At 36.9% G+C, this 27,053-nt stretch overlaps 1 protein-coding gene across 1 annotated transcript in view; it reads left to right on the forward strand.

Moving 5' to 3' along the window:
* Positions 1-27,053, forward strand: part of hydin (HYDIN axonemal central pair apparatus protein) — a 73,794-nt gene that overhangs the window by 32,694 nt on the left and 14,047 nt on the right. The window contains exons 20-58 of the mRNA XM_067389397.1: positions 233-376; positions 3,311-3,454; positions 3,649-3,962; positions 6,832-6,954; positions 7,965-8,133; positions 8,239-8,448; positions 8,533-8,673; positions 8,772-8,946; positions 12,692-12,825; positions 12,985-13,118; positions 13,195-13,331; positions 13,593-13,714; positions 14,458-14,649; positions 15,046-15,195; positions 15,999-16,238; positions 16,982-17,108; positions 17,448-17,525; positions 17,651-17,818; positions 17,918-18,282; positions 18,752-18,865; positions 19,002-19,159; positions 20,213-20,366; positions 20,611-21,024; positions 21,125-21,322; positions 21,444-21,505; positions 21,590-21,772; positions 21,849-21,968; positions 22,097-22,256; positions 22,571-22,743; positions 23,787-23,985; positions 24,130-24,232; positions 24,546-24,645; positions 24,762-24,930; positions 25,034-25,269; positions 25,344-25,446; positions 25,546-25,750; positions 26,249-26,493; positions 26,618-26,769; positions 26,854-27,049. Of these exons, the coding sequence (XP_067245498.1) occupies positions 233-376; positions 3,311-3,454; positions 3,649-3,962; positions 6,832-6,954; positions 7,965-8,133; positions 8,239-8,448; positions 8,533-8,673; positions 8,772-8,946; positions 12,692-12,825; positions 12,985-13,118; positions 13,195-13,331; positions 13,593-13,714; positions 14,458-14,649; positions 15,046-15,195; positions 15,999-16,238; positions 16,982-17,108; positions 17,448-17,525; positions 17,651-17,818; positions 17,918-18,282; positions 18,752-18,865; positions 19,002-19,159; positions 20,213-20,366; positions 20,611-21,024; positions 21,125-21,322; positions 21,444-21,505; positions 21,590-21,772; positions 21,849-21,968; positions 22,097-22,256; positions 22,571-22,743; positions 23,787-23,985; positions 24,130-24,232; positions 24,546-24,645; positions 24,762-24,930; positions 25,034-25,269; positions 25,344-25,446; positions 25,546-25,750; positions 26,249-26,493; positions 26,618-26,769; positions 26,854-27,049 (6,711 nt within the window). The remainder of the gene's footprint in view (positions 1-232; positions 377-3,310; positions 3,455-3,648; positions 3,963-6,831; positions 6,955-7,964; positions 8,134-8,238; positions 8,449-8,532; positions 8,674-8,771; positions 8,947-12,691; positions 12,826-12,984; positions 13,119-13,194; positions 13,332-13,592; positions 13,715-14,457; positions 14,650-15,045; positions 15,196-15,998; positions 16,239-16,981; positions 17,109-17,447; positions 17,526-17,650; positions 17,819-17,917; positions 18,283-18,751; positions 18,866-19,001; positions 19,160-20,212; positions 20,367-20,610; positions 21,025-21,124; positions 21,323-21,443; positions 21,506-21,589; positions 21,773-21,848; positions 21,969-22,096; positions 22,257-22,570; positions 22,744-23,786; positions 23,986-24,129; positions 24,233-24,545; positions 24,646-24,761; positions 24,931-25,033; positions 25,270-25,343; positions 25,447-25,545; positions 25,751-26,248; positions 26,494-26,617; positions 26,770-26,853; positions 27,050-27,053) is intronic.

The raw sequence follows: 27,053 nt of genomic DNA on the forward strand, positions 1-27,053 counted from the left end.
AAGATGATTTACATCCATTCATAAATTGAGAATATGAGAAGGATCTCTTTATTTATATATACAGCTATGGAAAAAATTAAGAGACCACTCCAAGTTCAGAAATCAATGTTAAGTGGTCTCTTAATTTTTTCCATAGCTGTATATATATATATATATATATATATATATATATATATATATATATATATATATATAAATGTGTTTTTTAAATGTGTGTGTTTATGAATTGCAGGTGGTTACGGAAAAACTGGTATGCTATGCTGTTGTCGGGCGTCAGTATGTGAGAGAGTGCATCATTACTACAGATGTCACATGCCAATTTGTCTCCCCAGCAGTAGACATTTCCTCCCAACAAATCAACTTCTATATGGAAAAGGTTTGCAAAAATCCCTCTCTACCATCAAGGGCTCTTATAGAGTGGGGTCTAACTCATTACTAAGTAAATAATTACTGTAATTTAATTACTTTTCCCTTGAAAAAGTAAAGTAAGGAATTACTCTTAATTTTTCTGTAATTTACTTACAGTTAATTCTAATGTAATTGCATTAAATAGTGTATAGACTAGAACGATTCTATATGAAACAATAGTGGATTTAACATCAAAATTTAAGCCTAATGTTAAATAAATGTTTTTAAAGGGTTAGTTCACCCAAAAAAAGAAAATTCTGTCATTAATTACTCACCCTCATGTCGTTCCACACCCGTAAGACCTTTGTTCATCTTCAGAACACAAATTAAGATATTTTTGATAAAATACAATGGCTCAGTGAGGCCTGCATTGCCAGCAAGATAATTAACACTTTCAATGCCCAGAAAGCTACTTAAGACATATGACTTAAGACTTAACACAGTGGTTCAACCTTAATGTTATGAAGCGACGAGAATACTTTTTGTGCGCCAAAAAAAACTAAATAACTTTATTCAACAATTTCTAGTGATGAGCGATTTCAGAACACTGCTTCATGAAGCTTTGAAGCTTTACGAATCTTTTGTTTCGAATTTGCCAAAGTGTTATAAATGCATAAGTCTAGTGTTATTTAGTCACTTTTTCAAATTTAATGTAGGGTAGTTGTAAAGATTTAAACTTTTATATTAAATGAATTTGTGGCTATAATTTCCTCATCCTTGCAAAACTACAACCACATTATCCTATTTCTTAATAGTAAAGTGATATTTAATATTTAGAAATATTTTCATTTTTCACCCAAAAATGAAAATACTGTCATCATTTATTCACCCTCATGTTGTTCCAGACCTGTGTGGCTTTCTTTTTTTCTGAGGAACATACCCAAGATACCCTGAGAAATGTCAGGGTAATTTTTTTATACAGTGGAAATCAATGATCACCAAAACCATTTCTAGAATTCTTCATAGTATCTTCTTTTGTGTTCTTTTGTGACTGAGAGTGAGTAAGTGATAATAGAACTATCATTTCTTTGGGTGAACTATCCCTTCAATTACTCATATTGTCAATATTGTATTGTGTGTGTATGTTAAATGTCAGGTCCATTATCTGTGCTGCAGCTCAGTGGCTGAACATGTACCCATTATCAAATGTCCTTTCACTTTTTATGAAGCATAAGATGCTTTCTGTACTGCTGAAAAAATAGTCAGCAGTGTGTGGTTAGATTGAGGCAATTATCTGCTCCCTTGTAAAGGAATTAAGCCTAATTTATGAATGGTACAGAAGATATATATATTGTCTGTTCATCCAATCAGTCAATTTCGATCCATTTGGAAGTCACTTGAGTGCATAAAGACAAGATTGAGGGATGGACAAATGTTACAGTCTATTGAAATTGAAAATAGATTGCCGTCCCAAGTATTGACAGTAAAGACCATGCAGTTGTTATGTCCAGCTCATTCAAATGAGCCGTCCAAATTTACTTCTCATTCGCAAAATGATTGTAAGTGAGCTGAGATGGCAAATTAATTTGAACCCCAGCTCACAGCTCAGCATTGATGCCCTGGCATCTCAGGTCCTCTTCTGTTTTTTAAAAAGCTGTAGAATAAGCACAGTGAGCTCAGGAGGAACCATCATTATAATGAAAATGATTTTCTGTCTGCCTTATTTCACTTTTATTATCTCTCTTTCAACACACACACATTTGCACACACATCACCACCCCCATTGTCAGATTCCTGTTTTCTCACATATTTGCTGCAGCTATACATATTTTCATATGCTTCTTATATCTTCTGACAGCTGTTTTCAGGCACCTTGCAAGTCTGCATCTTAGAACTAAAAATGCAAATTTATTTCTGTGGCATTCTTTTTATCTGACTCTGTCCCATTCGTCTGTGTTTTGACAGCACATGCTGCTAGATTTACTGAATGCTCCCTTAGTAGAGCTTGGAGGAATAAAGCAATTAAAGAGAGCGAGTAGGGAATGAGGGGGGGAGAGAGAGAGAGAAAGAAGGATAGAGATGAGAGGGAAACGGATGATGAGGGAAAACTCAGACTGAGATAAGAGAGTGAATTTTGCCTTTTAAGTATTGGCAGTAACATCCACAAATAACTGATATTTTTGCTTGCAAATGATATTGTGTCTAATAGCATTCATAATAGCTCAATATCACATCCTCACCACATATTACTGTAGTTTCAGAATCTCAAGATGCAAAATTGTACTTTATATGGTCACAGTAGATTTGTGTGTGTGTTTGTGTGTGCGTGTGTGTTTTATATATATATTATATGTGTGCGTGTGTGTTTTATGTATGTGTTTTATATATATATATATATATATATATATATACAGCTCTGGAAAAAATTAAGAGACCACTCCAAGTTCAGAAATCAATGTTAAGTGGTCTCTTAATTTTTTTCCAGAGCTGTATATATATATATATATATATATATATATATATATATATATATATATATATATATATATATATATTAGTATTTTTCAAAATTATAAATATAAATATATTCCTGTAAATATTCAGCAGCCATTACTCTGGTCTTCAGTGTCACATGATCCTTCACTTCAGAAATCATTCTAATATGCTGATTTGGTGCTCTAGAAACATTTCTTATTATTATCAATGTTGAAAAAAGTTAATATTTTGTGGAAACTGTTATGCACAATCTTTGATGAATAGAATTTATTTGAAAAAGAAATCCTTTGTAACTTTATAAATTCTTTACTGTCATATTTGATCAATTTAATATGTCCTTGCTGAGTAAAAGTATTCATTTATTTTATTTTATTTTAAATTGCTGACCCCAAACTGAACGGTTATATTTTGTGTTTTATCACTGCTGTCCCCCCCAGTATATTTATGTGGTTTGTCTGACTCACAGGCTCCAGATGTGTCTCTGGTTCCACTGTATCAGAGGCTGGTTCTGCAGAGCGTGTCCTCCTTGAACCTTTCTATGGAACTGACCCTGCGTGAGCCTTTTGGATTGTGTGATTATGATGGAGATGAACTGTTTACAACCTCAAAGGTAAACAGGTTGAGAGTAGTTGCTGTTATTGCTTCTAAAAGCAAAATAAAAACCTTATTTTTATTTTATCCTATTGTTGCACATCTATGCATGCAAGTGTGCAGGTAAGATTTGTATGCTTTCCATTACTTAGACCTGTGCATCTGAAGTTTTGGTCTTTCAGGCTGAGTCTAATAGTTCTTCTCCTTCTGTAGAGACTGGTGCTGGCAGTCGGAGCTCAGAAAGAACTGTGGGTGCGTTTCAACCCCATGTATCGACAGGACCGCCTCACCCGTGTGGTTGAGGATGTAATGGAGTTCTGCTACCATGGCCACCCTCAGCAGGACCGGGTAGAGCTGAGGGGTGAGGTTCACTTCCCTAATCTCAAGTTCTCCAGCACCACATTGGACTTTGGCTGCATTCTCAACAACACAAAATCCCGCCGCAAGCTCACCATGACCAACTGCAGCCCACTATGTGTTTCCTACCGTTGGGCCTTCCTGGTAGACCGACAGCAATGCTATATTAGGTAGGAACAATACATTGATTTGAGGTTGAAATTATAAATCATAACCTAAACGGATAGTTTACCCACAATTGAAATATCTGTCATCTTTTACTCACCCTCAAGAACCACAAAAGGTGACATTTTGAAGAATGTTTGAAGAAATGTTTTGTCCATACAATGTGATGTGTGGCATAAACTAAAATGGTTAGGAGCACAGGGACACCTATCTGAAGAATGAATTTATTTGTGCTGTGCTTTAATTCCAAGCCAGTGCATTTTTAATGTAGCCCACTGCAGAAACAGGTATAGATCGTATGGACTGATATTTACCAATTCAAAGGCTGCATAAGTGACTTTTTGAGAGAAATGTTCAAGGAGTATTGATTTCTGTTGAGAAACAACAACAACAAAAAATAAATAAATAAATTGGAGGGAATTAAATGAAAAGCCCCTAAAGATTAAGCAATCAATGCTTTAATTCTGCACTCAGATGGTAAAGACGGACAGATGTCCAGTCAAGCCTTCCAAGCCCTGTGAGGAAATGCAATAACTTACTATAACTGAATAAAAGGGTGATGATGTATGACAGATTGATGCAGCTGATAGCTCACATTTTGCTGATGGGAGTGAGTAGTGGAGAAGCATGTGATTAAATAATGGGTCATCAGCATTTACTGTCTCTGCGGTGTTCAAATGGAGCAACTTGGAATAACTGTCCAACATTTGATCTCTGTGTTCTAAAATAGAGCATTCAGTGCCCTGTAGTGGAGCTGTTGTAGAAACTGAGTTAGTGTTTAGAGTACAACCGGTGTTTAATTTAAAATTATAATGTGTGAAATTTAATTAATATTTATTTGTTAGTTGTTCTAGGCATAGTTTTTGTCTTTTAATGAAGATATAATTTAAATTTAGTCATATTCAATAAATATAGATGTATTTTTAGTCCATTTTACTAACTAAAATAATATATATATATATTTTTTTTATTTAAAAAAGTGCAAACATATTTTATATATTAATTTAAACATTTATCAACATTTAAAGGGTTAGTTCACCCAAAAAATGAAAATTCAGTCATTAATTACTGTCGCTCCAAACCCGTAAGACCTTCGTTCATCTTCGGCACATGAATTAAGATATTTTTTTAATGAAATCCATCTAGCCTCCGATAGACTGCAACATAATTACCACTTTCAAGGCCCAGAAAAGTAATAAAGACAAAGTTTAAAATAGTCCATGTGACTACAGTGTTCAACCTCATCAGTGTTTCAGTGTTGTTGCAAAGAGACTTACATTCTGACTAGCCAACCTGATGTACTATTTTACGAGGTTTCATATGAATTTGTACGATGTGATTTGTATGGAAATATATGATTTTTTAGAAAAGTAAGCATGAAGCATCCCTAAACCTAGCCGTCAGTGAGGCATAAGCAGAATTATCAAATTATCCACTAATTCTCCAAAATGTAATGTAAATCAGTTCCGAATGACTTGTGCATTATCCGTCATTTTGTACAAATGCGGTTGTAATATTATTTTCATGTTGTATATATATAATTAATCTCAAATGTATAGGATGCATTAGGTCGAATTAATTCAGTTTACCGGTGTTCATTCACTGTACAGATTCAGCTATATAGCTGGACAGCTGTATGACTGGACACTTTGAAAAAAGAAAAAAAAAGAAAAGCATCCATCCATCATAAAAAATAATCCATATGACTCCAGGGGGTTAATAAATGACTTTTGAAGCAAAGTGATGTTTTTTTGTTAGGAAATATCTATATTAACTATAATAACTAGATTCTGGCAGATTGCATTATGCATCGATTTACGGTGAAAGAGTGAACTCTGACCCGACGCAATGATGAACGCGGAAGCGCAGAGGATAGCGCAAAACAAAACACCAGTCACAAATTAGAAGTCTAAAATGAAAATGTTTAATATATATATTTTTAATATAAAAGAAGAGGAGCTTGAATTTGCTTTTCAGTCCTATTTGTTTGAACCGTGACAGGCATCTAAGCTTACTCTACGTCCTACGTCATACAGCACATCGCGTCAGGGGTTACTCATTTGCCTCAAGTCGACTTGCGCAGTATGCAAGGTTGTCTGCCAGAAGCTAGTTATTTGAATTTATAAATATGGATATTTTTCTTAGAAAAACATATCACTTCACTTCAAAAGGCCTTTAATAACCCCTTGGAGCCATGTGGATTATTTTTATTATGGATGGATGAATTGTTTTACCTTCACTACCATTATAAAGCTTGGAAGAGAAAGGATATTTTTAAAAATATCTCTGAGTGTGTTTGTCTGAAAAAAGATAGTCATATACACCTAGGCTGGCTTGAGGGTGAGTAAATCATGGGATCATTTTCATTTTTGGGTGAACTATCCCTTTAACACATTCCCAGCTTTACACACACGCTTATGGTTTCCTGGTTAGAAAATTAAAATTGTTTGCACAAAGCTTCATTTTAAATCTCAGCTGCCGATAGCTTGGGGTTGAGTTTTTGTAGTTTTAAATTGTTGTTTTAGTGGCTGCCATGTCCTGCGTCGGATCAATCGATATAGACTCCGTGGGGCTACAGTGCAAGCCAGTGAAGATTAATCACTTTCCACACTGCTATTCGCTTCACACCTCGTGCATGATCCAATAAGACTATGACCTTTCCTATCATTATCGCGGGGGTTTCAGCATGCATTGTCCAGCCTGCTAATTAAAAGCCTATCAGTAATTAAACCAAAAGCAAAGCCGCTATTATTGCACCACTTCGTTGATCCATTTGGGCTCCCGGCACATGGCGGATTTGTTGCTGATGGACAGTTTCTTGTGGTGTCTGCGGCTGATATAAGACTGATTACTTTTTTTCTTCTTTTCTGGTAGGTTTTTTAACGAGACGAGCTGGGGGACTGAAGGAGACGCTGGGGGGAAAAGAAAGGAGAGCGTGGAGGCGCAGTGGGAGCTGTTAGAGCAGAGAGAACCTGATGGGAAGATGGACCCAAACAGGTCTGAGAACAGCTTCTGTGTGAGACTAGAGGCTGACAACTCCCTGAAGCCTCTCTGATAATAAGCTGGAATTATGAGGATACATATAAAGTGGGATGTTTACCCGAATCTCATCATGTTAGCAGACCTTTGAGTATTACCTCACCTCCTCACTGGTTGATAATGAGAGGACGAAGCGTAGCCTCCTACAGAATCATTAGATTACTCAAGAGCACCCATCACGTACGCACTCATATAGAGGAGGGCAGGTTAAAGTGAGGCGCTATGTGTGCGTTGTGTAGCGTAGCGAGCGTTTCTGGCAGCACATGTCTCTTGAGAGACTTCAGCCTTTGAGAACACCTGCACCAGACTTCCCTTCACTGCGTTAGTATCTGAGATGCTCTCAGCACTGTCATTTGTTCCATGCTCTCAACCTGGTTCTAGAGATGTTGGTGAACATGAGCACATATTAAAACAAATACCATTCGAGCACAAAAAGAGGATTTTTTTTCTAGATATGGCTGGTGTTTTTAATTTCCAGGGGTCCTGTGGCGCTTATTCATTATCTGTACTAAGTAATGGCCTCCTGGTTTATCAAAAAAAAAAAAAAAAAAATTTTTTTAATTTTTTGATCAACATTGCCCCCTGCTGACTCTATTTATAATGACACCCACTCTTACAGCCCGCTCAGCTTCAATACAACCTTCCATCTAGCTTTTACAAGATTTTTGATTTGCTTTTTTGCTGAAAGCAAAACATTATGACACATTGATTCCATCAAGACTTATTCTGAGTGTGGCTCTTAGTCTTTTCCTTTTTTCAGAGCCTGAGATTTTCTGTGTGAACTTTTCCTCTAATAAATTACACCCATTCAATTATTTAATGCTTTCTGTAATTAATGGCCATCCTGACAGACTCAATTTAGTTTCTGTCTGACCCTTAAGGCGGAAAAAGAATGTGAAGTAAGAGAGATGGATATCTGATGATTGGTGAAAACCCCTAATAATGTGTCATTGTTTATATTTTTGCAGGGAGACTGATGTAATCATGCCTCAATTGGAAGAGGATGAATTGCATCATGGTAGTTACAATGGAAAAGAGCAGAATAGGACCTACTCAGCTCGGCCAGTGAGCACAGAGCTGGGAAGCAATCCAATCTCTCATACAGCCAATGGGCATCCAAGTGTGAGTGTGAAAGAGGTCCGTATAACCTTGCGTCCGTCCCTTTATGTTGACATATTCTCTAAAAGTCTGAAGTATTACACATTTTGAAGCTCCTCTTTTTAATTTTCATCGATTTCGTAGGTGTTTGATATCTCCTCACTGTATGGGGAACTACAGCCTGGTGATACCAAGCTGGTGACCTTCTCATTTCTTGGTCACGCTGACATCAGCACGCATGTGTTGGCATTGTGTGAGGTGGAAGGAGGACCCACCTATGAGATCACACTCAAGGGTCAGGCTTCTTTTGTTTCATATACACTGGACACAAATGACATTGACTTTGGTTTACAGGTAACTACACACTTTCACCATTATAGAATTAGGATGAATTCAGCAGAAATCTGTGTAAATGGAAGATATTGTTCTGTTTTACAGTTGTTTGACCATGTGGCCGAAGCGGAGCTCATTCTGAAGAACACAGGGAAAGTTGGATTTGACTTCTCTTCTCTAACTGGAGAAACAGGCCTTTTTCTGGAGCAACTGTTACCTGGTCAGCCTCTCATCATCCCCAGCAAGGTGAGATGTTCTTCATGCTTTAAAACACTGACTATTTTTCTTCCTATCAAATTTGTGGCCCAAGTGCATCATGTGTCATGGTTGTGTTTCTTCTGAAGGGTCACCTAGAGCCGTTTGCAGAAATCAGGCTCAGTGTATACTACCTTCCAGGGATCCCAGAAGTCTTTCACAAGACCTTTCAGTTGCAAGTGGCCTTTTATGAGACTGAAGTCATTACTGTAAGAGGAGAGGGTATTTTCCCTCGACTGTGCCTGGACCTGCCTAGAGACCTGAGTAAGTTGCTGTCGGTCATACACTACCAAAAAAAAGATTAATCGGATCAAGTGTTTTCAACATCAACAACAAGAAATGTTTCTTGAGCACCAAATCAGCATATTAGGATGATTTCTGAAGGATCATGTGACACTGAAGACTGCTGAAAATTCAGCTTTGCCATCACAAGAATAATTTACATTTTAAAATATAAAAATAGATAACAGCTGTTTTAAATTGTAATAACAATTTTAATGTATTTTGTTCAAATAAATGCAGCCTTGGTGAGCATAAGAGCCTTAAAAAAAAAATAAATAATAATAATAATTATAAAAAACATTTGAAATCTTACTTAACCCAAACCTTTTGTAGTGCACATAGAGATCTGAACAAACCTCTAACACAAAGTATTAAACTTTGTGCTATGAGCATGAATGCAGTGTTAATTTTGACAGCACATTTTGAGTTAGTTTTAGTTATAGTCTTTTGATTAAAATGCCATTTACTTTTAGTCATATTTTAGTCACCTGAATATTTTTAGTCTAGTTTTAGTCAACTAAATATCATAAGATTTTAGTCGACTAAATCTACTGTAGATTTAGTCGACTAAAATCTAATGGGTTTAGTTCAATTGTAATGCATTAAATAAGAATTTCTCTAAAATTTCAAAACCCATTACATATTCTTGGAGAAAACATCTCATATTATTAACATGAATGATATTAAAATTTGAACATGCAATACAGATTTAACTGCTGTGACATATATCGCGGGCAGCAGCACAAAGTTGATTCTGAGGTAGTTTGATCTAATAATTGATGTTTTTTAAAATGTTGTTGTTTTAAGTAGCAAATGAGAATCGATTAAATTAATGTTTGTATTTTCAGACAAAGCACTTCTTAATGATTTTCAGTTTTGTTCAAGGTAATTCAAGCAACAGTTTTTCAATAACGGAAGAATATGTAAAAGTATGTTATTTGGGGTAAAAAGCGCCGCTACTGTTGGGGCAAAAGGCACCATATTTAACATGATAATTAATAGTTTGCTGACTTTTCCATTTGTTGACGTGACATGGTTAGAGTGAGATGGTGAATATCATATATCAAATTGGGTATCTATCCTAGAGATAATACCCATATTTATAATGAAACAATCATATTTAAAAATATTATATTAATCATATAATAAAATATAATTTATTGTTACTACTATAAATCTATAATAAATATTATGGAATCTCATTCAATGCTTTCAGTATCTTTACTTTTTAAAGTAATTTTGGTTTCTGTATTTTTTAAAATATGTTTTTATATTAACATAGGCTTAATTTAATAACAGTATATTTATTGAACAAAAATGTATTATTTTATTTATCAAAATAAACAGAAATACTACAAACTTTGCTAAAGTGATTCTTTTCAACAAATATTAACCTAGACATTATTAAACATATTTGTCACGTTCCTGTTCATTCCGGACTCCATTTCCCATAATCCTCCCTTCCAGTCACACTCCACACCAATCACCTGTTGCCACATACAGCTTAGCACTTCTCTGGACTATTTAAGACTCACTGTCACACTACCTCATTGCGAGGTCTTGTTTACTCCTGTGACAATTCTGAGCGTTTGTATCCTGTCTGCCTGTCTGTTATTGATCCTGCCTGTTTCCGGTTTATCATTCTCTGCCTTCTGCCTTTGGACTGTTTATTGTTATCTGGACTGTGAACGATATCTGCCTGCCCTGATCTACTGCCTGGATCCTGACCACGATTCTGCCTAGCCCTTGCTGTTCCTGTTTGCCCCTGCTTTGACCCTGCCTGTACGACCACGCTTACTTTAAATAAAGCTTGCAAATGGTCCCGCCTCGTTACAATATTATTTTAGCTATTTAAAGTGCCCTGCTCTTTTTGTACTATTTCTACCCATTGTGTACACATGAGAGTGCGGTTTGTGTGAATGGTCCCTTACTTTTCTCTCACTTAGTGGATGATAAAACAGACAAAAAAGATCCTATGGATCCCAACTCAAAGATGAAAAGGAGCTTTAAGTCAGAGTTTTGTGTATAGCCATTAAGTTTTTTGCCAAGTCAGACACTATACGTCTTCATGTGATCTAATCCATCGAACCTTATAAATGAATTAGCCATTCTGAGGCCAGCAAAACTTCACAAAATTGTTGAAAACAGTGAATAGTTCAGACAGGATGTTTTACATTCCTGAATATGGTCCAACTTTCACTCTCATCAAATACACTTGAAAGGAGGCCAGCCCTGCGTCCTGACTCACCTAACCTTTAATCAAACACAGTCGCACCATGCCAGCTTGCAGGCAGACATAATGGACTTGACCTTGAATTAGCTCAGTCTCTGTGCTAGAACTGTTCAAACCCATTTTCTTGTCTGATCTGCAGCCAGCCTGAAGAAGTGTTATTTATCTCAGAAACAAGCAGTTTTACTCTCAGTGGGAACTGAGGTCTTGTGGTTATAGAGCAAATGGTGCAACTATTATTGAGGAAGGAGTGCTGTGTTGCTCTCTGATTACCTATTGATCGGATTCTTTGCTTTACTAACACAGGCAGTTTGCACTAAAGAGTGAAGAGATTGCAGCCTTTGTTGCACAAGAGATATTTTTACATCGTAAGGTCAATACTTCCACATTAAGTCACACTATAAGACCTATAAGAAGAGATAGTAGTTTGTAATATGATTTGAACTAAACCATATAACTGTTTTGTTGCTTTTTCTTTAAAGGTGCTGTATTTAATTTTTTTTATATTGTACTAAAGCATAAAAATACCATCATATGTTTGCAGAGATTTAGGAAACATGCTTGCTCAAATACTTTTTTTCTCTGATAAACAATGCTGCAGCCAGTTATTCTACTTTAAAATGTGTGTTCTGTGGTGGAATGTCTGTTTTTGTTTTAGTCTGTGTTATCCCGCCCATTGCCAGTTTACCCAATAGTATTTTGAAACCCAGGGTTGCCATGAAAGCCAACAAATTACCTGATTCAGAAATTGCAGATTTCTAACCTGACCTAAAAAGCCTCTGCATCCATCTAAAAAGCTCTATGACCGGAGGCATATCGAAACTCAGATAAATCAACTCATCAACTTACAGTGTAAGGCTCGTCACCTTCCATTGTCACTCATGCTTGTTCCTGTTGCGTGTCCTCAATCTGGCAAGCGTCAAGTCTAAGGAGGAGGGGGAAACAACTCTCTCCAATATTTTGAATTTGGATTGCAGTACCCATTTCACTGTCAATGTTACATACTGCACTTTTAAGAGCTTTCTGGGTTGGATGAATAAATGGATATCATTTGAGAATTAGACTAAGAACAAAATCAAAATCGCAAATTATGAACAAATTGTATGTCGTATTTGTACATCTTTTACAAGTATGCAATATACTATAGAAATGCAGGCACGCTAATGTCAAAAATTCTCTTATATTTTATCTGAAATTGGAATCCGTTTCTTTAAATAATGTCAAATTGATTTATATTTAATATTTCCTGAATAATTTATTAGCACAGCTAAACAAAATTGGTAATAGGTCAATTATGTGTGATAGCATTTCAGCTTTTGCATTACCTATCTTTGCAATTTCTGCAAGTGTTGTGCATCCTGTACAAATAAAATTACAGACATCCACAGTAATAAATCTGTGTACACATATATGTTCTGAAAAGAAATCTCATATAAATATGGCTTTCAGCAGAGGCTGTGAAACCTTATCAAGGTGTTTTTTTTGTTTTCTGGCTAGATGAGGAGATATATGGTTCTTTGCTGAAGGAGGCAAAAGACTCGGTGGAGAATGAGAAATCAAGGGAGGGGGTGTTAAGCAGGCCTGTCACAGTAAAGGAGGAGATGCCACCTGAAGACGACTACATTCCCACTGTAAGTGTCTGATTATTGCACATTGTGTCTTCTAAGCTTAGCCAGGAAGTACTTCTGTAATCCTTTAAACTCATGTGAGAATAGCCTTTATTGCAACTTTGTATATACATTTTTGTGTGTACAATAAATAGTGTGTCCTATAAATATGTGTGCCCGTAGTATGATGCCCTGGTGCAGATGGAGTTAGAACGGCTCCTTGTGAAGGAAAATGCCATGGCTGTACAGAACCAGCACCAAGTCACTGATCTAAGAGCAAGTGGGTCCACTAACAACTGGCTCAAGAAGCTGTGCAAGTAAGTCTATTCGTGTAGAGAAACCTTTCATTTTTACAAGCGATCAAAGCGTGTGTCTGATAGACTTTCTCTTTAGGTTAAGCTTGCCTGAGTACACACTGGACTTTGGGTATGTCATCAATGGCAGCATCATGACCCACATTGTCAAAGTGACCAACACTTGTCCAGTGGCTGTATCTTTCAGAGCTGACAAGAGCTCACTGGCAGGCACAGGTTGGTCCATACTGCAGAATGTTCAATAGATTTCAAATGGCCAGAGATTATTGTTCCGGACAGCATCCATTTTAGGAACAGATCTTGTTTGAGTAGGTGTCAATCTTTGCGATGGGTTTAGATTGTTCATGAAGCTTGTGGTTTGATCTAAAATTGAGCTTCTTCTATTAGCGATCTAGTATGTTAGTATCGGTAAAGCCTATAACAGAAATGTTCATTCAGGATGCACCACATTAATATTCATTCTTTTTTTCCTCACAGGGTTTAGTACAGAATTGGACAGGGTGCAGAATTTGCCCTTTTGTGAGACAGAGACGTTTGAAGTAAAGTTTGATACCCGTGGGGCCAATCTGGGAAAGATCAATGCGGTTATGCCCATACAGGTTTGATGAAAGCAACATTAAATATCTGAGACAAGCAAAGAAGTACAGGAGGAAGATAAAATTGACTTTTCATGCCTTTTGAGACTGTAAACATTCACCGTCATAATCATTCACGCATACAGACGTGCAGAAAAAGTTAAGGCAAATAAATGTCATGACAAAATTAATAAGAAATATAAATTTTCAGGTTATACTTTATTTTACAGTGCGATAGTTACATTGTAATTACTCATAAGTACTGAGTACAAATAATGAACTACATGTACTTACTATAAAGTTACAGTTAGGGTTAGGTTTTGAATTAGGGTTAGTTACTTATACTGATATTACTATAGTAAGTACATGTAGTAACATGTAACTACAGCACTGTAAAATAAAGTGCTACCAATTTTCATTTTATTTTTTCATTTTTGCAAAATCGCAACAATTTATCAGTGAATTGTTAGAGAATGTTTGCATATTGTTTGTACAGTACACACTGCTATGTGTATTGTACATTATAGACCCTTTGTTGATTTTCTGGGTTGCACTGTATTTTATAGTATGTGTACTTGCTTGTACTTACAGTGTACTTACCTAAGAAAATACTGGGTAACATAAGGTAACTACAGGGGTTAGGTTTAGGTTCAGGGTTAGTATCTAGTTACTACCCAGTTATTGTAATTACTGTAATAAGTACATTATATGTACTTGGGGAAAAGGACTGTAAAATAAAGTGTAACTGAATCCTGTTTGTTTTACAGTTGATTAAGGGACCCCAAGTCCATGTGCGTTTATGTGCTGAGGTCACCATGCCTTCCCTCACAGTGTCAACAGACACACTTCAGTTCGATACCATTCAGTGTGGCCTGTGTCAGGTGATCACTGTCCAGCTGTACAATGATGGGCCAGTGCCCTGTGAGTGGAGCATCAGACAGGAGGAACGGCCAAAGAAGGTACAATCCTTTTACACAACACTAGCAAAGACTAATTTTTTTTCTTTGGAATAACATGCACTGATTATTTATTCACAGCAAGACTATGACCATGTATTAATAAAGTAAATAGAGTCAGTTTTGATTTCATGTTGACTCTGAGGTTCATTTCCATCATTATAATCTGGTTTAGTAATGAATTATATATATCTGCTGGATATTAATGTGTGTTGGCTGTAGGGCTGAGATTCATTCGTCTTTATGGCATGTTTGCTGCTTCTAGGCTGCTGGTTTACTTCATCGCTCTTACCATTTGTAGTTATAATGTTTTTCACCTTATAACATAACTAGTTTTTGTTGTTATTGAATTAAGTGGAAATTTATCCCAGATGTTGTCTGTTTTGGTTGTGTGATTAGATTGACAAGCACATCCCACTGTACCTCAGACGACAGGCACAGCTGAAACAGCGGCCTCCTCCAGTTATCTTTGAGTTATTGCCCTCAGATGGCACACTCTATCCTGGTGACAGAATCAACATGCAGGTCAAATTCAGCCCAGCAGAGGGGGTAAAGTCAATCACAGACACTAGCTACTGTATGATTATTAGTTTTTCATATACACTTCTGGTCAAAAGTTTGAATAGAATAATGTTATAAGAATAATGTTATGTTACAAAAGATTTTTTAGAAAGAGTTCTTTAGAAATTTCTATTCATAAAAAAAATGTTTCATGGTTTCCACAAAAACAACTGTTTTCAACATTGATAACAAAAAAAAAAAAAAATGTTTCTTGAGCACCAAATCAGCATATTAGAATTATTTCTGAAGGATTGAGTGACACTAAAGACTGGAGTAATGATGCTGAAAATTCAGCTTTGCCATCACAGTAATAAAATTACATTTAAAATAACAAACAATTGTTTTAAACTGTATTAGTTTTTCACAGCATTACTGTTTATACTGTGTTTTTGATCATATAAATGCAGCCTTGATAAACATTTTTAAAAAACATGAATAAATTGTACCAACCCTAAATTGTTGCACAGTAGTATAAATAATGATGAATGGGACTTTCTGTTTTCTTCAGTTCAAGATTCAATATAGCTACATTTTAGCCAAATACACTTTATATTTTATATTTAAAATACTTAAATAAAAGTGACAAAGAACACAAATCACTTTACCATGTTGAATTTTATTCCTTAAATCAGGATGAAGGCACTTCTATTGAGGGCTGTAGTAACATGACTTAGTTATGAATAATTCCAGTATATTGTTGTGTTGCCTGCAGTCAATCTGCAGGCCAACTGTATGTTTTTATTCATAAGCCTAATTGCTTTCTCTTTCTCTTTCTGATGCATTCCCTTCAGAGGTTGTACAGTCAGAGACTAGTAATAACAGTGGCTCAGAGCACTCAGAAGATCCTGCTGCTCGCCCAAGGTCAAGGAGAAGAGCCTCAGCTGGAGTTTTCCTCCTCAAAACTAGATATGGGGTCGATCCTACCGTATAGTGAAGGAAAGGTGGCTGAGGTGTTTGTCTGCAACCCTTGCCCCTTCCCTATTGAGTTTTACTCTCTGGACTTCGACAAGCAGTACCTAGAAGAGGAAGAGGTGAGCTGCTTAATTGGTTCCAAATGGGGTTTTTACTGTTTTGTCAGGATATACATTTTTAGATTTCTTTATCTCTATATCTCAATTAATATATGTAGTTCAATAATGAAACACTAGAGGGCACAGGCTGATAGATCCTTTATATGCAATCTGCAAGCGATCACATTATTACCACATTGCACAAGCAGATTGGCCTCTGCTGATCCTGCAGCCAATGAGATTGCTTGCTCAACATTTAAATAGTCTAGATCAGTGTTTGCTGTAAGCTAGTCCTGCAGCATGAGGAGTTCCTCTGAAACCCTCCACCTTCCCCAGCTCCACCTGCCTAGATCTGCTACGGGATTTTTGTATGTTTATTTATGCAGCAGCAGCATATCTTACATGTTCACAGCAGCATCTAGACCAAATACATTAGCATTGCCATAATCAATAACATGCTAAAACTATTCAGAGTTGTCATGATTGAAATATTTATATTGAAAGTAATGAGATGACATACTGTCAACATTTAAACATAAACATTTCTAAAATTAAAAACAAATCAGTTTTTTTTTCCAAGAATACGTTATCTGAGCTATTTTATTAATTGTTTAATTTGTACATGAGATTTAAATATTTAAGTATTTATTTGTCCCAAGGAATCTTATTTGTGTTTGGTTCAGTGTAGCTCTGGACACTGTCTGGACAATCCGATTATATATTTCTTTCCCTTTTACATTGTTTCTTTGTGTTCTGCTCCTCAGATCTTGCTGATGTTAAAAGGATATGATGCGCAAAATGTGTTACTTCTACCTCCCCGTGCTCCTGGCGAGACTCTGCCCCCAGAACTGTTGGACTACTACAAAGAGCACAGCTCACAACCCAATCAGGGTACTGTATACTGCAGCATGATGGAAGTTCACATTTTAGACATATTTAATTTTTCATGCATTTGTCAGACCTATCCTTATGATTTAAAATGGATTTACACTCGAAAATAAGTTAAAATAGTGCATCTTTTTGTGCTGTTTGTAATAAACAAAGGATATTTGCTTGTGTTTTGTCAGACTGCCATTTTAGCCATAACTTTTAAGCTAAAAGGTTTAAATTTATAATTGATGTAGAATATTATATAAGATAAAAACAATTCTTACATCTGAGTTCATGATCACAGGATTTTCCTTTTGGCATAATTTGAAATGAATCTAATAGATCTCACCTGTTTTTAAGAATCCGCGGAAGGTCTTGCAGAAGAAGACAAGGGGGAGACAGCTGAACCATGTGAGGGTGAAACACTCAGTGGTAAAGGTATGGTTAAACCAAGGGCAACAGTAATTTAAATGCATTTGCATTCTTTATGAGATTCATATTATAATACGGTTTTCCATTTTTACAAGCTCATAAATGAGAATACATGTGTCTTCTTCTCAAAGGCCTGACTAAAGACAACATCAGTGCTGGCCCTGCAGTGGGGGATCTGGAATACGACCCTGTGTCCAGAGCTATCGCACGTCACATGGGCATTGATCTTTCACCAGAGGGCAAGGCTGCCCTAAATCGCCGGGGCATTGCCATCATTGTGCATGGCGCACCTCTGTCAGGTAAGTTGTTAGGGAATGATTAATTTTATTTTTTCAAAGCACAAAATTATTGCATCTCAGTTTGTTTGCTCTGATGTAAATGTAAGCATCTGTGTGCAGGTAAAACAAGCACAGCAGTTACTCTGGCTAAGCACTATGGGGCGGCGTGTCTCAGTGTAGATGAGGTGGTGCAGGAGGCCTTGTCATCAGGGAACGGCTCTGCAGCCCTGAGGGCAAGAGAACTATGTGCCAAGGCTGCTGTGGTGTATGGTCAGAAGGAAGTGGAGGAGGCAGGGACAGATATGATGGCAACTCCTGGTCAGGGTGCCAGTGTTCTTAGTGTCGAAGCAGTTGCCAAACACACGGCAGAGGGAAGCCAGACCAGTGATCACAAAGTCCCGCCGTCATCTGCCTCAACCCGCAACAAAACAAATGTCACAGGGCATTCACAGAAGAATGGCAGCTCTGGACCTGCTGCTTCAGTGGTACACACATTTTTAGGCCTTTTCACTTAGTCACATATATATCAGTGAAAACATTCTTTATTCAATCAGTATTTTGGTCTTGTTGGCCAGTAAAACTATTAAAACATCATCATTCAGTGTACTTGAGAAACATCAGTGCATTAGATAAAAAAAATATAAAAAATAAGTAGCAACAAATCAGCATATTAGAATGATTTCTGAAGGATCCTGTGACTCTAAAGACTTCTGAAAATTGAGCTTTGCCATCACAGGAATAAATTACAATGTATATGAAAATGCATTTAAATAAAAAACAGTTATTTTAAATTCTAATGATCTTTCACAATATTACTGACTTTACCTTTTCCCATACATTAATATAGTAAGATACTGTATAAAACATATGCTGTAATGTGGATCTTTTCTGTACTGGATCAAGTATGAATGGATATAGATAAATATTTAAAATGTGTGTTTTTTTGTGTTACAGACAGATGGTCAGGCACACATGCGTCTGAGTGTCAGTCAGAATGAAGAGCTGGAGCTGATTAGCTCCCTCCTGCCTGATGATGTGTTGGTAGAAATCCTGTCAGAGAGATTGCAGGTAAGAGGCTGCTACGTTGTGTACATTTTATTGTATACCGTATACCAATATCTGATATACGGATGATAATTTTTGTCAGTCATAGCATATGTAGACAGCACATAGTGATTTTGTCTTCCTTGCCCCCATGCCATAGCTTAGCGACTGTCACCGTGGTGTTGTGATTGACGGATTGGAGACACTGTATAGCCGCTCTCTAAGTAACACACTCCAGATCATCCTGAAAGCATTCAACAACCGTCGCCATATTTATGTTATCGACCTCTTTAACAGCTACACTGCCTTCAAGCTCAGGTGCCCTACACCCTTCTGACACTAATTCAACATAAGATTATTTTTGTTTTTATCATACAGTAGTCTTATATTCCAGAATGCAGATTCTCAAACTTTTTTTGTCAGCTGAACCCCTTTTGACATTAAATATTTATTTGAAGTACTGTACCCCTTGAGATTTTAAGTAAATATTAGAGATGCATCGATACTAAATTTCTCCACCGATACGATAGCCGATTATTCAGAGTGATATCTGCCGATACCGGTAATGATACCTATAGTTTGGGGGTTCTGCCTTTTAAATGAATGATAATTTCAGTATAATTAATCATTATAATTATTATATTTTTAAAGAAATGTAAATAAAAACTTTATTCTATCCATTTCATCACATTAACTAAATTCTGAAGATTAAATTAATATTTAGTAACTTTCTGAATGTTATTAATTCATATAATTACTATTAATATTGTACATCAAACTGGTTTCTTAGCATTTTCTTTACACAAATCTCAAATGAAGTGCAATTTCTGCCCTCTTTTGATTGACAGTATATATAGGCCCTATTGACTATTGGTTTTTAAACTATCGACTGATAGCCAATTCGCTTTTATCGGCTGATACTGATTATTGGCAAATATATATAAAAATAATATATCTGTAGTACAAAGTTGAATAATTTAACAACACATTCGCATGTTCACGGTTCTCTCATGTCTGTTAATGATCATATGACAGTTAAACAAAGTATTTAATGTTTTAGTAAGTGTTTTATTAAGTTAGAGATACAATACTAATATTTATGCCTTACATGTTTCACTTCTTCACACTCAATTTTAGAAAAGAAAACGGTTGCACTTTATTTTACAGTACGTGTACTTACAGTGTACTTACCTAAGAAAATACTGGGTAATATAAGGCAACTACAGGGGTTAAGGTGAGGTTTAGGGTTAGTACCTAGTCATTACACAGTTGTTACTGTAATAAATACATTGTATGTACATGGGGAACACGACTGTAAAATAAAGTGATACCATGAAAACTGTTCGAAAGATGAATTGTGTATTACTTTAGAGAATCTGACAAGTTTGACCAAGAACAAGAAGAGCGAAGACAACAGGAGCTTGAGAATTTAAGAGCAGATGAGATGACACCTAGTGAAGACTGGAATACCAGACCACGAGAGGAAGATCCTCTACCACTTTCTGAGGACCTACAACAAGAGATGGTTCGTTTGAGAGTGGAATTGACAATATGCATACTTTAAAAATATTCTTGTGAAGCCTGAAGATGTTTCAGATTTTCATAACTAAAATTTTAGTAACATGAGTAGATGAAATGCATGAAGTATTTGACTTCCAATCAAGATCATATGTCTAATTTTTGTACCACAAGCAACACCAACATTGTCTAGTTATGTTTGAAATATAGTTTTAAAACCTTTGCTGTATTTTGTTGTTCTCCGTCAACAGTCCAGTGAGAGAGACAGACAGCTACTGGCCCAATTCCATCTGTACGAACAGAGCCAGACAGAACTCCAACACATTGTTCAGTTCTGGGACCGAACACAGGGTCTTTTATTACAGCCCATGGCCTCCGAAGGCCAAGAGACCAGAGACACCATGGACTGTCCTCCTCCCTCTGCCAAGAAGGGCAAGAAGGAACGAGAGAAGGAGAAAGCTGAGAAGGAAAAGATGAAGGCGGAGGCTGCAGATATGAAGTCACCAGCTCCTAGTCAGACCCAAGTGTCAACTGATGGTGCCGAAGACTCAGAAAAGATGCTGGTGCTTGAACCCATCCCCCACATATGGCTTTATATGAAAGAGAAGGAAAAACTGAGTGCACTGGAGATCATCAGTAGCATGAAACTACCCTCCCATGAAGAGGTAGAATACTTCAATTTCTCTTTATATTGGACTTTTTTTCTTTGTGTAAAGCTTGTATCCATAGAGTATGAAGTCATTTTTTAATTAACTTTTCACACAGGTTTTAGATGGGCTAGGGTTAGGACCTGAAGGTCCACCCATCCCACCTCCTGTGATATTCTCCACAGTCCCATACCCCAAGATGAGATCAGTGCCCAACACAGAGCTCTCCAGCAGCTGTTTTACCTTTTTGATGCCCACGTCATGTGCCAACATGTCAGAGAAGAAAGAAGCAGACCTGAAATCAGAAGCTGCACAGGTAATAAAGTCTCAAAGAATCTCTCTTTTACATATCTAAGGTCTTGGCATTTATATGTAATTTTAATTTGAACAAAAAAAAAGACTTGTCTGATTAAAGCTATCTACTTGTCGTCTTGCAGGAAGGTATGGCACTTGCTAACACATCTAATCCTGGCCAGTATCTACCTTCTGAAGAACAAAGGTACTTGAGGTCCCTCACTCACACACAAGCACATGTACAATCACAAATTAATAGAACCAGTTCAAATCTGTTGTTCTTTTACAGACTCACTCATTTCCGCTGGATTGTACCACCAAATGGAGCAGTTAACCTAAGGATAAGGTTTCACTCTTCTGTTCTTGGAAAATTTGATCAGACTTTCAGCTTTGAGGTGATGGGGACCAAGCAATGTTACCAGCTATACTGTAGAGGAATTTGTTCTTACCCATCTATAAGCAGAGACCCCAAGTGAGTGACACTTCAGTAAGAAAATATAGTTATCATTGAACTTGGACATATACGAATTAGTGTGTTTATTTAATAGGATTGTGTTTGCACACTGCAAAAAAATCCTGCGGCCTGAGAGTGGACTCCAAAAGACTTACATTATCCAGTCAAACCTGTATGAGTTTGGACCTCTACTGTGTGGAAAGACCAGGGACAGGTGCTGGCATTTAGTGCCAAACTAACCCTTTTGCATTATTGGGCGTCTTAACAGTACTTTTCTGTTCTATAATAAATGTGTATCTATATTAGGTTTTTATTAATATAAATGATATTATCCTGACCCAGGTTTAAAGAAGGAAAATATCCCGAGAACATGGAGAAGTTTGTAATTCACAACAATTCTGAAATGAAGGCGGAAATTCATTTTTGCTTCGAACATGATGCCAAGGCTACCACTTTCCTTCTTGACCCTCCAAATATGACACTGGAACCAAATGAGCGAAAAGTATGCACATTTATATTTCTTTTTGCACAATTTTTTGGGGTCATTTGAGCTGTATGCCATTTTTTAAATATGTAAAATATATTAAATTAGCTCTATGTAGAGTTTTCAAAAGTACCGATTTCGGTACCAAGTCAATCATAGACATATCCGATGAGCATGTGAACACAGTGGCCAGAGGTGTTTACAAATCTGCTCAACAGCACTTAAAGCGTCACATTTTTAAAATTTCACTACCGACTTGGGAGCCTTCAGTTTAACACTAGGCTTTTACTCAAACTCTCCTGTCATTATTGTCATTAATATTCTCCTGGCAGGTACTGATGGTGTGGGCATACCCAAATACCCCCAAACATATAGAGGACAGAGTGGTGTGCTGCATCAAGGGGAACCCAGAGCCTGTTGTTTTCCGCGTCTCCTGTGTAGGAGTCAGGCCTGAATTGGAGCTGGACCACAAACTGCTCCAGTTTGAAAAAACTCCACCATACAGGTCTACTACATTTACATCAGCTAGGAATGTGATGGTTGCGTGAAACAATTTTATTTAAAGCTGCAGTCCATAACTTTTTTTGGTTAAAAATGATCCAAAATCAATTTTTGAGCATAACCAGTACATAACCAGCCAGTGTTCAAAACTATCTCATTATCTAAGCTTGTAATAATGTTTTATAATAAGAGCGACATGGTGGATTTCCGCAGGAAATTCGAGCATTCAGCAGTTCGTCTGTGCGTCATTACGTCACGTCTGTAAACAGAAATGAAGGAGTCCAGGCTAGTTGGTTTTATCATGTGAGGATGCTGCTGGTAGCGGATCATTTATAGCATTTTCTCACAGCAGCTAAAATAATTAAACTTATCATTTTGATGGCGGATTGTAATCCAGAAAGGTCCAAATGACAATCATCAGTGACAGCTGGAGATTCATCCATAGTCAAAAAGCAAAAGACTTTGGACTGTGAAGTGGATACAGTAATTGAAATCTACAGGTAACGCTAATATACACTAAATACACATAGTCACGCAATGCTGATGTTGTTAACATTAACAATTTTGGAACAAAGTATAACAGTAATAATAATTTGCACGATTTAGCGTGATCCGAGCGAAGCCATCGTTAGATTTAATCATCACTGGCAGCACGATTTATTGTAGGCCTGCTTTTTACCTCAGTTGGTCAGAACAAAAGTGGCATAAATGTTACTTACTTGTTCAGATGATATTTTCCAGTGAAAATTCTTATATTGGTCATACTTTCAAGACGTAGAATCTGTGATTCTGAAGTACAGTATCCACACCGGTGCGGTGACCGACAGCAAACATTAGATTCATCCGCGCTGACGAGCTGTGCCGATGCACAACGCACGTACAGATAACTGTTCCGCATATGACTGCAATTGCAGGTTTCAAACAGGGATGGCGACAAAGAGGAAAAATCGCGGACTGCCGCTTTAACTGATAATTGACTTTTTGTTCATAATTATTATTAATCAGAAATACTTCAAATGACTAAATCTTTTCATACTTTTCCTTCAGAAAAGAAACCCGGAGTTTTTGTCTACGCAATAACACCCTCATGCCAGCTGCTTGGAGGCTGAGGGGCCTGGAGATGCTTGGGGATGAATTCAGCGTGTCTCAGAACCAGGGCATCATCATGCCTCATTCTGAGTTCTGCCTACACGTGTATTTTATAGCTAAGCACCCCATCAAATTGAAGAGATCCATTTGTTTAGAGGTACTGCAGGATAAAATTACTGCAGTAATGTTTACAAATTGAAGGTTTCCTGGAGATGAAGGGTCATTGTAATCAATTTTGGTGTTTTACTTAGTATGCATTAGTTTGTGTTCATGTGCCTGATAAGGCATGTTTGTTTACCAGGTGTCAGATGTTGAGAACATTCTTGGCATTGTTCAACATTCAGAGAACATTCAGATTATTGCAGAGGCCTATGATATTGCGCTGGACATAACCATTCCAGAAGGTACTTAACCGATAACAGCTCATTGGTTCATCACACTTTAACATTTTCCAGCTGCAAAATAATATGTTAAAGGGATAGTTAACACTAAAATAAAAATTCTGTCAGTGTCATCATTTACTCATCCAAACATGTGATTTAAATGTATGTATGTATATATATATGTATGTATGTATGTATGTATGTATAAGTGTCTACATTCAATGTGTAGAGAAAAGAGTGACCAGTATTATTTTCTCCTTTTTTGAGTGTTGGTAAATGAGCTTTCTTTCACTGTACTTTTATTCATTTGATGCTGTTTTTGTATTTGCTGTAGATTCTGATGGTTCGTTAGATTTTGGAACAATCAAAGTATCAGAAGAGGTCAAGCGGTCAATTAAGTTGGAAAACAAAGGCAAATATGACATAGGCTTTAAGTAAGTTACTATATAGATATTTAATCATATGTTTCTATTTTAATAAAAAAACAAACATCACAAATGTCTCTAATGTTTCTTTTGTAAATAATTTTCTTTCCAATATTAACTTACAGATTTACACTGGATTCCACGGAGCCAGGAATGCCAGATCTGAACTCAATATTCTCCATCAGTCCTTTGAAGGGCTCTCTACGCCCCAACAATAAACCCAGTAATGTCCAGATTATTTACCACCACAACAAGGAGATGTCCATCAGAGATAGCCCAATCCTTTGCTGTCAGGTCTTTAATCTTAACACTTAATATATTCTTTACCATGCAGTATTTTTTACATTTTAGCTCTGCTGTCATCAAAAACTAAAGTGATTTATCGTATGTTCTCAAGGTTATTGAGCCCAATTTGGAGGGTGGCGAGACCATTAATACTATACCAATTAAAGTGTCAGTCCAGGCACTTTTCTCCAAGTACAGTATCAGTCCCACTAATGATATCAACTTTGGACCACTGGTGTATGGCTCACGTAAAAAACAGACTCTTACTGTGGAGAATAAAGGCAACTTTGAGATGCGTTTCTACATTAGGATGTGTAAAAACGCACCTGTACCCGCACAGAGGAGAGGGTATGGCAATTTTTTACTATTAAGTTAAATTAAATTATGTTAAATATTACATCTTCTGGTTCCTCTTTTTTAAGCTTGGGAAGTAAGAAACCATCAAAAGACAGTTATGCTACAAAACCATCCAGTGCCAGTGAATTACGACACACTATGCAGAATGAGTTTGGCATGCCAACACAGGTAAGAAACAATATTTCTTTATTCACAGTTTTTGATGGAGTGTACAATACATGTAATATATTACAAACTCTGTTTTTTATGCATGTTGTTTTTTTACAGATATATTTGACATGTGGTGTTTTCTCATTGTCTCCGTGCTTTGGGATTCTGGCACCTGGAGCCCAACAAGTAGTTACTGTGGATTGCAAGGCAGAACATGAAGGTAGTTGGGAGGAATGTCTAGCAATAGACATCACTGACAGAGACCCCTCTGACAACCCAGATGGGATTCCATACAAGCTAGTGACAGAAGTTTGTATGCCAGGTTTGTGACTATGAATGAGTAGTTAGAAAGTTTTGTAAAGTATGTTCCCTGATTATGTACTTCGATTTTTTCTTTCTTTGGTAGTAGATATGATTTGATGGTGTATTCTAATCACTTTATTAACTATAAATCACCCATATAACTGCCGAATGGCTCAAACTGTATAGAGAGGAACCATAATTTTATATTAGCCTCCCATTATTTTGATTACATTGAATCTACCCACAAATATCTACTTATTGTGCATGCCTCTGGATTTAATGGGTCCCATGGTGCAGGTGCACCCTAGGGCTCAGTGGGTCCTCTGGTGCAGCTCCACCTCTAGGCTCAGTGCCTATTGGCTTAGTGTCTCATGAATGATGTGTGAATGAATGAATTGCTGTGTGTTTTTATAATATTACAAGAAATACAGCCTCATGAAAAAAAAGAAAACCAAATATTGCTGCTTAGTATCTTAAAGTTCTTGTGTAGTTTAAATGAACACTGTACTGTTTACAGGAATAGCAAGTACAGACATTGCTTCTATCTTTGAGGAGCACCGTATCTGTAAGAACAGTAGCATGCTGCAGTGTGAGCAATACCGGGACAGTATGGGTGTCTATGTACAGGACGAGAACAAGTTTGTCTTCAACAATGTACTAGTGGGTCAGTCAGCCAAAGCCAAGTTCCGGCTGACCAATCCTGGGAAAGTGTCTTGTGAACTCAACCTGGTGATCAAAACAGTCAAGGTGTGTTTGTGTGAAGTGGTTCTGCCACTATTTATGTTATTCTGCAGAATATTTATAGCAGTTTTGAAAAATTTTAACTGTTTTTGAGCTAATTGTTGCTTAACTGTATCTTTCCTTAACATGTTTTTGATTGTTCTAGACGACAACAGCCAATGCAGAGGTTTTTGAGTTGACCCCTGCAAAGATGTGTATCCCCAGCCACTCTTATGCTTTTGCCACTGTCACTTTCTCTCCTTTGACTATGCACACATATCACGCAGTGTTTGAGGCAGTTCTGAAAGGGACCATAAGGTAACTGCTTTTGGTGCAGGTTGAACTGTTTAGATGGTTATTCAGAGTTTGTTGAAGCTTTACTCTTTCTTTTTTGTATCACAGTCATCCTCCTGCCCACAGACCCAAAGCTCTTGTGTTTGATCTAATGGGTGAAGGCAACTTGCCCTGCATCACTGTTCTGAGACCTGTTCAGAAGACTGATCGAGGTCAGCCAGTGCTACAATTTAAGCGCTTATTGGTGGGACGAGGGCAGACTCTTCCATTAGTGATCAAGAACAATAGCAATGTGCCGGCACAAGTAC

Source organism: Chanodichthys erythropterus, chromosome 7 (assembly GCF_024489055.1).
Source record: "Chanodichthys erythropterus isolate Z2021 chromosome 7, ASM2448905v1, whole genome shotgun sequence".
In the NCBI taxonomy this organism is placed as follows: domain Eukaryota; kingdom Metazoa; phylum Chordata; class Actinopteri; order Cypriniformes; family Xenocyprididae; genus Chanodichthys; species Chanodichthys erythropterus.